At 40.0% G+C, this 13,403-nt stretch overlaps 1 protein-coding gene across 2 annotated transcripts; it reads left to right on the top strand.

The window, feature by feature from the left end:
• The first annotated feature begins 204 nt into the window (after nucleotides 1-204).
• On the top strand, nucleotides 205-10,004 carry LOC124022481 (zinc finger protein 239-like). 2 transcript variants are annotated; one of them, XM_046337399.1, is made up of 4 exons: nucleotides 205-308; nucleotides 746-843; nucleotides 3,596-3,773; nucleotides 9,048-10,004. In XM_046337399.1, the coding sequence occupies exons 2-4, from the start codon at nucleotides 841-843 to the stop codon at nucleotides 9,944-9,946; spliced, it is 1,080 nt and encodes a 359-aa protein (XP_046193355.1). In that variant the 5' UTR covers nucleotides 205-308; nucleotides 746-840; the 3' UTR covers nucleotides 9,947-10,004. The 2 variants fall into 2 exon arrangements, with proteins under 2 accessions (XP_046193355.1, XP_046193356.1); XM_046337400.1 differs by lacking the exons at nucleotides 205-308; nucleotides 746-843 and adding an exon at nucleotides 3,438-3,469.
• The last annotated feature ends 3,399 nt before the right edge of the window (nucleotides 10,005-13,403 follow it).

Raw genomic sequence — 13,403 nt, forward strand, 5'->3', positions numbered from 1 at the left:
GGAGAACGGTCTGGTGAAAGGAGAGGAAGAAGCTTTCAGAATGAAAACGGAGGAAGAGGACGCTATCACATTGAAAGAAGAAGAGTATGATATTACAGTGAAAGAGGAAGATGGGAAAGAGGTTGTCAAAGTGGAAGGGGAGGAGGTAGAAGCATTCCGAATTAAAAAGGAGGAAGATGCCGTAACATTGAAAGAAGAGGAAGAACCTTTTGGAGTAAAAGAGGAAGAGGAGGCTATCTCAATTAAAGAGGAGGAGGAGGACGTTTTGGGAGTGAAAGAGGAGGAGACTGAAGATCAGATTAACCCCAGTGAGTATTGTCTTAAAAACAGGGGCACAAACTATGCAGTTGTTGAAATAATGTGGTGTTTCAAAGGGGCATTCTACTGAAGTTCTACACTCAGAATTGTTTAAGGGCCAATCTGCCATTGGTACAAATTTTTAGGACTTTTAAATGATTTTGATTGAATTCCCCACGTGGTCTATATTAAAGTGCACTTGATCTAATATAACAGGCTTTTAAAATGTAATTTCTACTTAAAATATCACAGGGACGTAAAAGGAACCCATTTTGTGGAACGAGACTTTTACATTGAATCAATCACAAACAGTATTTAAAAAAAAAAAGCATAATTAACGTGGTCAATTTAGGTCCTTTTTTAGACATATTAATACCTAATGTAAGACCCTGTGATTGTAATAGAAGATCATACGTTTACCATCTGTTTGATGTTCTCGTTCATACAGGAGAGAGACACGACTATCGTGGATCCTCTGGGGAGCCTCAACAACATCCTGATGCTGACGAGTCAGAGAAGAGTCTCTACAGATCAGAACACCAGATGGTGCAGCTTGGCATGAGAAGGAAAACAACGTGGCTGTTGTTGAAAGTGAACTGTGTTCACGTGTGATCGGTGTATTCATGTGCCGATTGTTGTTGACAAAGTTTCTTAAACGGAACAAAACTAGGGTTACAATATACCTGAATTTGTCCAATGGAAACTCTTGTTTGCAACTGCTGGATTAATGATTACCCACTATATCAGCTAGAAGCAGGCAAGAGTATGCAAGGTGGTATTGAATGTGTCACTGTCACTGACCTGTGTGCACCTACATTGTAAACTTCATTCATAGGCTAGGTTGTAGCAACCTCATGATGGGTATATGGAACATTTGAGAATCATGTAGTAGCCTAAACCTATCGCTGTTACATTGAACAGGGTGAATCGAATATGAATGACAGTTGAATGACAGTCATCCAACATGCTGTAGTAGAAATAAGGCCATGCTCATGAAAAACAAAATGGTCCTCCCTCATCTGAAACGGCACTGACCGCCACAGTTTGGGTGGTGGACCATTCTTTCTACACTTGGGAAACTGTTGAGCTGAAAACACCAGCAGTGTTGCAGTTCTTGACACAAACCGGTGCGCCTGGCACCTACTACCATACCCCGTTCAAAGGCACTTAAATATTTTGTCTTCCCAATTCACCCCCTGAATGGCACACATGCACAATCCATGTCTCATTTGTCTCAAGGCTTAAAATTCCTTATTTAACCTGTCTCCCTTCCCCTTCATCTACACTGATTGAATTGGATTTAACTACTGACATCAATAAGGGATCGTAGCTTTAGCCTGAATTAATCTAGTCAGTCTAAGTCATGGAAGGAGCAGGTGTTCTTAAGGTTTTGTATACTCAGTGTATAGCACTACAGATAATCAAGTGCTATTTGGCTTTAAGGGAACAGTATGGTAACATCGAGATAAAAACGAATGTGAAAAATGAACAGAGAAAATGTGTATTAACACACTACCTATTAATAGATGTATTTGTTCATCATCCACATATTCATATTAAGATCTACGTCTGTGTACAGGAAATTCTTAAATCAAATATTATTAGTTCTAACACGTGAGTGAAAATATATCCGTTTATTGTTAAATTATTATGACTTTATTTCCAATACAAAAAGTGTAGTAACTATTGTTTCCAAAATGCGTTACCCACTCCAGCCAGCAGATGGCGATGAGCGTCTTTCAGGTGATGCTTCTTGAGTGACGTATAATGGACTGGACGGGACGCTTCTTCAGGAACAACAACACGGCTACTCTTTCAACCACCTCGGTAGCTTGCTAGCCAACATAAAACTGAAAGATTGATTATTTAGACCATGTTAATGTACATTATCTAATCTCAGTGTTTTAAACAAATTTCGGTTGACTTATCTAATGGTTAACTTTAACCTAATGTGCTTGTTCAATTTGCAAACGTGTTAAAGATTGATAGTGTCTAGGCTAGTCGCTAATGCTACCTAACTTGCTAACTAACATCCCTGACCATGAGCTCACTAAACTTCTCCTCCCTTTCGACCATGTTTGTGTACATTAGCTAATCTGTGTTTTAAACACATTTCTGTTGACGGATCAACTGGTCAACTTAATTTGCAAACGTGTTAAAGATTGATACTGAGGTTAGCACTAGGCTAGTCGCTAATGCTAACTAACTATCCCTGACCATGAGCTCACTAAACTACCCCTCCCCTGCTAAAGAAGAGGTCTGCTGGACGGAGAAAGAAGCTCTGGGACTGAACATTGTCGTGGAAGAAGAAGAAGAAGAGGAGGGTGTTGCAGTGAAAAGAGAGGAAGAAGCTTTCAGAATGATAAAAGAAGAGGATATTACAGTGAAAAGAGAGGAAGAATCTTTCAGAATGATAAAAGAAGAGGAGGATATTACAGTGAAAAGTAAGGAAGAATCTTTCAGAATGATAAAAGAAGAGGAGGATATTACAGTGAAAAGAGAGGAAGAATCTTTCAGAATGATAAAAGAAGAGGAGGATATTACAGTGAAAAGAGAGGAAGAAGCTTTTAGAGAGGAAGAGGATGCTGTCTCAAAGGTGAAGGAGGAAGACGTTTTGGGAGTGAAAGAAGAGGAGACAGAAGATCCGATTGACACCAGTGAGTACTGTCTTTAACAGGGGCACAAACTATGCAGTTGTTGAACTAATGTGGGGTTTTTAATGGGCATTCCTACTGTAGGAATTGTTAAATGGTCGATCTGCCATTGGTTCATATACTTTTGGGACTTTTCAATTAGATGTATTGAATTCTCCATGTGGTCGACATTAAAGTTCTCCTCATCTAGTATAACAGTCTTTTAAAATTCAATATTGGTGCATATGTTCTACTTAAAATATAAAAAAAGGCACCCATTTTGTGGAACAACCCTTTTACATTTGCATCACAAATATTTTTTTAGGAAATCAAGATGAAAGTGGCCATTTTAGGCCCTTTTTATTAATGCCTCTTGTAAGACTCTGTGATCGCAATAGAAGATCATAGGTTTACCATCTTTTGATGTTCTCATTCACACAGGAGAGAGACATGACTATGGTGGATCCTCTGCGGAGCCTCAACAACATCCTGATGCTGACGAGGCAGAGAAGAGTCTCTCCAGATCAGAACACCAGATGGTACAGCTTGGTCTGGTCTAGCATACAGCTTGCTCTCTCTGGGTCTGGGATGGGTTTCTGTAAAGCACTTCATGACATCAGCATCCATAATGATATGTGTCTGTGTCGCCTCTTTATGGTTACCAGGACAATGCTAGCACTTCCTCCCTCCCGGAGTCCCCGTGTCGTACCTCTCCCGGTAGCACCTTACTGCTGGGTATGAAGAGGTTGTCTGTGCTGCTGGTGGACTGCAGGAAAACAACAGGGCTGAGTGGAACAGTAAGAGGTGGAGAAGAGAAGAAAGGATCAGATTTGACACATCAAAGTAAGTGCTGTAGTTTAGTTTGAGCAAATAAAATAGATCTGCCCACTGGTATCTGTTACCAGGACAACCAGCAGAGTTCTGTTAGTTGACAGGAAGATAGACTGGTATCTGTTACCAGGACAACCAGCAGAGTTCTGTTAGTTGACAGGAAGATAGACTGGTGGATATGGATGTTATGAATATCGTAACACTGAAAAAGGATTCTGCCAATGAAAAGAGAGAAACCAAAAGACCATATAAAACCTTGATGAACGTTAGCTTTAGAGAGAAAGTTTCACGATGATCTGATGTAAGGTTAATGTTTTACAAAACCTTTTCCTAAAAACATTATGGATTTTACATTGCCTGTCCCAGTCAACCACCCTTCTATATCTTTACAAGACTCTAGTCTACGCAGACGACACCATACTTCTGGCCCTTATTTGGACACTGTGTTAACTAACCTCCAGACGAACTTCAATGCCATTAATTTATCCTTCCGTGGCCTCCGACTGCTCTTAAATACAAGTAAAACTAAATGCATGCTCTTCAACCGATCGCTGCCTGCACCTGCCCGCCCGTCCAGCATCACTACTCTGGACGGTTCTGACTTAGAATATGTGGACAACTATAAATACCTAGGTGTCTGGTTAGACTGTAAACTCTCCTTCCAGACTAACATCAAACATCTCCAATCCAAAATTAAATCTAGAATTGGCTTCCTATTTCGCAACAAAGAATCCTTCACCCGTGTTGCCAAACATACCCTCCTCGTAAAACTGACCATCCTACCGATCCTCGACTTGCGATGTCATCTACAAAAGAGCCTCCAACACTCAACAAACTGGATGCAGTCTATCACATTGCCATCCGTTTTGTCACCAAAGCCCCATATACTGCCCACCACTGCGACCTGTACGCTCTCGTTGGTTTGCCCTCGCTTCATACTCGTCGCCAAACCCACTGGCTCCAGGTCATCTACAAGTCTCTGCCAGGTAAAGCCCAACCGTATCTCAGCTCGCTGGTCACCATAGCAGCACACACCCATAGCAGGCACTCCAGCAGTTATATCTCACTGGTCACCCCCAAAGCCAATTCCTCCTTTGGCCGCCTCTCCTTCCAGTTCTCTGCTGCCAATGACTGGAACGAACTAGAAATATCACTGAAACTGGAGACGCTTATCTCCCTCACTAGCTTTAAGCACCAGCTTTCAGATCAGCTCACAGATCACTGCACCTGTACATAGCCCGTCTACTACCTCATCCCCATACTGTATTTATTTATTTATCTTACTCCTTTGCACCACAGTATTTCTACTTTGCACATACATCTACCATTCCAGTGTTTAATTGCTATACTGTATTTACTTCGCCAGCATGGCCTATTTATTGCCTTACCTCCCTTATCTCACCTCATTTGCACACATTGTATATAGACTTGTTTTTCTACTGTATTATTGACTGTATGTTTGTTTACTCCATGTGTCACTCTGTTGTTGTATGTGTCAAACTGCTTTTCTTTATCTTGGCCAGGTCGCAGTTGTAAATTAGAACTTGTACTCAACTTGCCTACCTGGTGAAATAAAATTTAAAAAATCTAAAAAATAAAATCTGATCTACAGAACTTGTTAAAAATGGCAAATATATATATTTAAAACAAGCTCTGTAAGATTTTTCTAAAAGCCATGAAATATGATTAAATGAAAAGCATTTCTATCTATATATAATAGCTACAGTACACTATATCTAGATTCTTCAAATATTATAGAGTCTTAAAGGAGGGCTGTAGCGTCTACTGATGAAACATGATGGAGTCTTAAAGGAGGACTGTAGCATCTAATGATGAAACATTATGGAGTCTTAAAGGAGGACTGTAGCATCTAATGATGAAACATTATGGAGTCTTAAAGGAGGACTGTAGCATCTAATGATGAAACATTATGGAGTCTTAAAGGAGGACTGTAGCATCTAATGATGAAACATTATGGAGTCTTAAAGGAGGACTGTAGCATCTAATGATGAAACATTATGGAGTCTTAAAGGAGGACTGTAGCATCTAATGATGAAACATTATGGAGTCTTAAAGGAGGACTGTAGCATCTAATGATGAAACATTATGGAGTCTTAAAGGAGGACTGTAGCATCTAATGATGAAACATTATGGAGTCTTAAAGGAGGACTGTAGCATCTAATGATGAAACATTATGGAGTCTTAAAAGAGGACTGTAGCATCTAATGATGAAACATTATGGAGTCTTAAAGGAGGACTGTAGCATCTAATGATGAAACATTATGGAGTCTTAAAGGAGGACTGTAGCGTCTACTGATGAAACATTATGGAGTCTTAAAGGAGGACTGTAGCATCTAATGATGAAACATTATGGAGTCTTAAAGGAGGACTGTACCATCTAATGATGAAACATACTACTTGCCGTCGTGGGGATTCGAACCGGAGACCTTTCGGTTACTGGCCCAACATTCTTAACCGTTAGTCTACAAATGTTCCAACTTCAATTCGTTATTTCTCAATGATGCTTTAAAGGAGAAGTTTCCAGAATCTAGAATATCAATTTTAACATAATCACTAGTTAACTACACATAGTTGTACTGCGTTGCATATAATAAATGTGGTGCCTGGTAATTTATTATAGAATCACAGCCTACTTCGCCAAACAGGTGATGATTTAACAAAAGCGCATACGCTTTTGGGCCGCCTGGCTCATTGCGAACTGTGTGAAGACCATTTCTTTGTCTGACTGAGTGATTTGGCTGGCAATACTATAGTGCCTATAAGAACATCCAATAATCAAAAGTATATGAAATACAAACAGTTTAGAGAGAAATAATATCATAATTCATATAATAACTACAACCGAAAACTTCTTAACTGGGAATATTGAAGACTCATGTTAAAAGGAACCACCAGCTTTCATATGTTCTCATGTTGTTTACATACTCATCTCATATGTATATAATGTACTCGATACCATCTACTGTATGCCGCTCTGTACCATCACTCATTCATATATCTTTATGTACATATTCTTTATCCCCTTACACTTGTGTGTATAAGACAGTAGTTTTGGAATTGTTAGTTAGATTACTTGTTGGTTATTACTGCATTGTCGGAACTAGAAGCACAAGCATTTCGCTACACTCGCATTAACATCTGCTAACCATGTGTATGTGACAAATAAAATTTGATTTGATTTGATGTTCTGAGCAAGGAACTTAAACTTTAGCTTTTTTACATGGCACATATTGCACTTTTACTTTCTTCTCCAACACTTTGTTTTTGCATTATTTAAACCAAATTGAACATGTTTCATTATTTATTTGAGACTAAATGGATTTTTATAAATGTATTATATTAAGTGAAAATAAAAGTGTTCATTCAGTATTGTTGTATTTGTTACAAATCTGCGTTGAAAAATCCAAATCGGTCGACCTCTACTTTACATGTTGCGTTTATATTTTTGTTCAGTAGAATTACTATCAGATGTGCTATATATAGTTACTAACAGATGTGCTATATATAGTTACTATCAGATGTACTATATAGAGTTACTATCAGATGTGCTATATAGAGTTACTATCAGATGTGCTATATATAGTTACTAACAGATGTGCTATATATAGTTACTAACAGATGTGCTATATATAGTTACTATCAGATGTGTTATATATAGTTACTAACAGATGTACTATATATAGTTACTAACAGATGTACTATATATAGTTACTAACAGATGTGCTATATATAGTTACTATCAGATGTGCTATATATAGTTACTATCAGATGTGCTATATATAGTTACTATCAGATGTACTATATATAGTTACTATCAGATGTACTATATATAGTTACTAACAGATGTGCTATATATAGTTACTATCAGATGTGCTATATATAGTTACTATCAGATGTACTATATATAGTTACTATCAGATGTACTATATATAGTTACTATCAGATGTGCTATATATAGTTACTATCAGATGTGCTATATATAGTTACTATCAGATGTACTATATATAGTTACTATCAGATGTACTATATATAGTTACTATCAGATGTACTATATATAGTTACTAACAGATGTGCTATATATAGTTACTATCAGATGTGCTATATATAGTTACTATCAGATGTGCTATATATAGTTACTAACAGATGTGCTATATATAGTTACTATCAGATGTACTATATATAGTTACTAACAGATGTGCTATATATAGTTACTATCAGATGTACTATATATAGTTACTATCAGATGTGCTATATATAGTTACTATCAGATGTACTATATATAGTTACTATCAGATGTGCTATATATAGTTACTATCAGATGTGCTATATATAGTTACTATCAGATGTACTATATATAGTTACTATCAGATGTACTATATATAGTTACTATCAGATGTGCTATATATAGTTACTATCAGTTTTAGGAACATATGATGATGTCATAGTGAATTCATGTGACTGACCAAGCCCTTTCAGACTTTATAATATGGCTATATATATATATAGATGTACTATATATAGTTACTAACAGTTTTAGGACATTTCCCAAAAATATTTCACCTTATTTTTTTACTTTACCCAAAATGTTGTGACTTCAGTGACAGTCAAAGTGTTGAAAATGTGTTAACGTCTAAATGAATTGGGCCATTTAAATAGCGTGTCGAAACCCTTCCACGTAAATACATGTTTTGGATTTTCACATAAAATGACTTCTTTACTTATTTCATGTTTAAGGAAGTGTGTAGGTCGCATTCTGTTCATACAACTATGAAGGTTATTTATTCAGAACCACCTGCTGATTGGAATCCAGTGATGTCTGTGTCTTCAGTGTCACAGAACTGTAGAACATAGAATCCAATTATGTCTTGAGTGATCTAGAACTGTCTAGTTCTTTGTGTTCTGACTTCTAAAACAGAAAGAATAATAAGTAATGTAAACATATTATCACTATGAAGGTTATTTATTCAGAACCACCTGCTCGATTGGAATCCAGTGATGTCTGTGTCTTCAGTGTCCTAGAACTGTTTAGTTTTTTTTGTGTTCTGACTTGTAAAAACAGTATTTATAAAATAAGTAATGTAAACATATTATCAGTAATTACCAGGAAGCTCTACAACATAATTTGTTTTAACATCACAACAAGATTGTTAATACTGGCTATAGGTTATTGAGGGATCTGATTAGGATTTTCCCTCATTGCAAGGCTATTTTATCATATGGAGGTTTCATTCAGGTCTATTTAAATAAACAATCTGTTTTTGGCAGGAGAGAGACCAGACTCGGAGGAACCAGAGCCAGGTATGTCCAAACCAGCAAGACGACACCAGTGCTCCCAGTGTGGAAAGAGTTTTAACCAGAAAGGACACCTGAACCAACATGAGAAAATACACACAGGGGAGAAGCCTTACCACTGCTCCCAGTGTGGAACGGGTTGTAACGGGTTAAGGGACCTGAAACAACATGAGAGGATACACACAGGGGAGAAACCTTACCTCTGCTCCCAGTGTGGAAATACTTTTACCCTGTTATGTAACCTGAAAACACATGAGAGAATACACACAGGGGAGAAGCCTTACCACTGCTCTCAGTGTGGAAAGAGTTTTAACCAGAAAGGACACCTGAAGCAACATGGGAGAATACACACATGGGAGAAGCCTTACCACTGTTCCCAGTTTGGAACCGGTTGTAACCAGTTAAGGGACCTGAAAGGACCTGAGAGATTACACAAAGGTGAGAAGCCTTACCATTGCTCCCGGTGTGGAAAGAGTTTTACAACGATAGGGACACTGAAAATTCACGAGAGAATACATACAGGAGAAAAGCCGTACCACTGCTCCCAGTGTGGAAAGAGTTTTACAACATTATGGAGCCTGAAAATACACGAGAGAATGCATACAGGAGAAAAGCCGTACCACTGCTCCAAGTGTGGAAAGCGTTTTGCCCACTTAAGTAATCAGAAAAAACATGAGGGAATACACACAGGGGAGAAGCCTTACCGCTGCTCCCAGTGTGGAAAGAGATTTAGCGAGTTAGGAAGCCTGATGTCTCATGAGCGAATACACACAGGGGAGAAGCCTTACAAATGCTCAGACTGTGGGAAGACATATTACTCATCACGGTCACTTAAAAGACATGTGAGAGTCCACACAGGGGAGAAAACATGAATTGAATATGGAGTATGTCAGTTTAAATAAAGAGTAGATCAGATTCCTTGTGTTTAAATGGTCAGATATATATAATCAAGTGATATTTGGATGTGATGCATTTGCTCCATTGTTTACATTTGCATTGTGGCCCACTGATGATTTAATTAAATGAAATGTATCACTGACTCTGTAATGTAAATTGTTAATTGTATGTGTCCACATATCTGAGTATGTGACTAACCTTGTGAAACTCCTATTATAATCTCCTGTTCCTGGGAGTATCGTCCTGCGTTGCAAACCAGCTGCACCTTGTCACGCCTTGGTCATTGTATTTTGTGTTTTTGTTGTATGTTTGGTTAGGCCAGGGTGTGACATGGGTTTATATGTTGTTTTTCGTATTGGGGTTTGTAGTATTTGGGATCGCGGCTGATTAGGGGTGTTGTGTAGGCTTGACTGCCTGAGGCGATTCTCAATCAGAGTCAGGTGCTTCTCGTTGTCTCTGATTGGGAACCGTATTTAGGTAGCCTGAGTTTTGCTTTGTATTTTGTGGGTGATTGTTCCTGTCTCTGTGTTGTTTCACCAGATAGGCTGTAATTAGATTTCACGTTCCGTTTGTTGTTTTTGTATTGAGTTATTTCATGTATCGTTCCGTTTTCATTCATTAAAGATCATGAGTAACAAACACGCTGCATTTCGGTCCGACTCTCTTTCGACAAACGAAGAACGCCGTTACACACCTGTGTCCTTGTATGAATAAAGTCCCTCCCAGGAACAGGAAACTATAAAGATATGTGCCCATCACCCAATGCTTCAGGAATTCAGACTGTCTACACTGCGCCGTGTAACTCTGTTATTCTCTCTGAGCTCAGAAATAAAGAATCTTGGTTTGACTTGGACTCCAGCAGATCCTTATTTTATAATATCCACCACAACTCTCCCACAGATTGCTGTTTATCATTGTCTCAATGAAGAGTTCTTTGTTTTATTTTTCTGGGGTCATTTACAAGCCTCCCACTGGTTGAATTAACTTTGTTTCCACGTCATTTCAACAAAACAAATCCATGTAATGGTGTTTGATGTATGTGATTTAAACTTTGAAAAGTGTTTGTCAGAACCAACCTTCTGGACATGTGTAATATTTAAGAAATCGGGGACTCGCTGATCTCTCTCTCTCTCTCCGGCCTCTAGGTCGTCTGTCTCTCTCTCTCTCTCTCTCTCTCTCTCTCTCTCTCTCTCTCTCTCTCTCTCTCTCTCTCTCTCTCTCTCTCCGGCCTCTAGGTCGTCTGTCTCTCTCTCTCTCTCTCTCTGCCTCTCTCTCTCTCTCTCTCTCTCTCTCTCTCTCTCTCTCTCTCTCTCTCTCTCCTGATTCACCAAAGGTTCTTGTTCTCTACAGTTTAACATAAACAGTATTTCCCTCCCCTCTAAAAACATACTTTTGGATTAAAAACGTGTCATTAAAAAAGATGCCTAAAGTAGCCAGTGTATCTTGTCATGTTATATACATCATAACCCAGGGTGGTCAAATTGTTGTTAGAATGTTATATACATCATAACCCAGGGGTGGTCAAATTGTTGATCAAATGTTTCATATAAAATCTTGTGAACAGGCAGTGGCTCGGGTGGTTGATGTCCTTGATGATCTTTATGGCCTTCCTGTGACATCGGGTGGTGTAGGTGTCCTGGAGGGCAGGTAGTTTGCCCCCGGTGATGCGTTGTGCAGACCTCACTACCCTCTGGAGAGCCTTACGGTTGAGGGCGGAGCAGTTGCCGTACCAGGCGGTGATACAGCCTGCCAGGATGCTCTCGATTGTGCATCTGTAGAAGTTTGTGAGTGCTTTTGGTGACAAGCCGAATTTCTTCAGCCTCCTGAGGTTGAAGAGGCGCTGCTGCGCCTTCTTCACGACGCTGTCAGTGTGAGTGGACCAATTCAGTTTGTCTGTGATGTGTATGCCGAGGAACTTAAAACTTGCTACCCTCTCCACTACTGTTCCATCGATGTGGATAGGGGGGTGTTCCCTCTGCTGTTTCCTGAAGTCCACAATCATCTCCTTAGTTTTGTTGACGTTGAGTGTGAGGTTATTTTCCTGACACCACACTCCGAGGGCCCTCACCTCCTCCCTGTAGGCCGTCTCGTCGTTGTTGGTAATCAAGCCTACCACTGTTGTGTCGTCCGCAAACTTGATGATTGAGTTGGAGGCGTGCATGGCCACGCAGTCGTGGGTGAACAGGGAGTACAGGAGAGGGCTCAGAACGCACCCTTGTGGGGCCCCCGTGTTGAGGATCAGCGGGGAGGAGATGTTGTTGCCTACCCTCACCACCTGGGGGCGACCCGTCAGGAAGTCCAGTACCCAGTTGCACAGGGCGGGGTCGAGACCCAGGGTCTCGAGCTTGATGACGAGCTTGGAGGGTACTATGGTGTTGAATGCCGAGCTGTAGTTGATGAACAGCATTCTCACATAGGTATTCCTCTTGTCCAGATGGGTTAGGGCAGTGTGCAGTGTGGTTGAGATTGCGTCGTCTGTGGACCTATTTGGGCGGTAAGCAAATTGGAGTGGGTCTAGGGTGTCAGGTAGGGTGGAGGTGATATGGTCCTTGACTAGTCTCTCAAAGCACTTCATGATGACGGAAGTGAGTGCTACGGGGCGGTAGTCGTTTAGCTCAGTTACCTTAGCTTTCTTGGGAACGGGAACAATGATGGCCCTCTTGAAGCATGTGGGAACAGCAGACTGGTATAGGGATTGATTGAATATGTCCGTAAACACACCGGCCAGCTGGTCTGCGCATGCTCTGAGGGCGCGGCTGGGGATGCCGTCTGGGCCTGCAGCCTTGCGAGGGTTAACACGTTTAAATGTCTTACTCACCTCGGCTGCAGTGAAGGAGAGACCGCATGTTTTCGTTGCAGGCCGTGTCAGTGGCACTGTATTGTCCTCAAAGCGGGCAAAAAGTTATTTAGTCTGCCTGGGAGCAAACTATCCTGGTCCGTGACTGGGCTGGGTTTCTTCTTGTCGTCCGTGATTGACTTTTAGCAGATGTTATTGGTCACATACACATGGTTAGCAGATGTTATTGGTCACATCCACATGGTTTGCAGATGTTATTGGTCACATACACATGGTTAGCAGATGTTATTGGTCACATGGTTAGCAGATGTTATTGGTCACATACACATGGTTAGCAGATGTTATTGGTCACATACACATGGTTAGCAGATGTTATTGGTCACGTACACATGGTTAGCAGATGTTATTGGTCACATACACATGGTTAGCAGATGTTATTGTTCACATACACATGGTTAGCAGATGTTATTGGTCACATACACATGGTTATCAGATGTTATTGGTCACATACACATGGTTATCAAATGTTATTGGTCACATACACATGGTTAGCAGATGTTATTGGTCACATACACATGGTTAGCAGATGTTATTGGTCACATACACATGGTTAGCAGATGTTATTGGTCACATAC

The sequence above is a fragment of the Oncorhynchus gorbuscha genome, unplaced genomic scaffold, assembly GCF_021184085.1.
Source record: "Oncorhynchus gorbuscha isolate QuinsamMale2020 ecotype Even-year unplaced genomic scaffold, OgorEven_v1.0 Un_scaffold_1404, whole genome shotgun sequence".
NCBI lineage: Eukaryota > Metazoa > Chordata > Actinopteri > Salmoniformes > Salmonidae > Oncorhynchus > Oncorhynchus gorbuscha.

Coding starts and splice junctions, on each gene's coding strand:
- LOC124022481 (XM_046337399.1), top strand. Junction 3,774..9,047: donor ATCAGATTTGACACATCAAA/GTAAGTGCTGTA, acceptor TGTTTTTGGCAG/GAGAGAGACCAGACTCGGAG.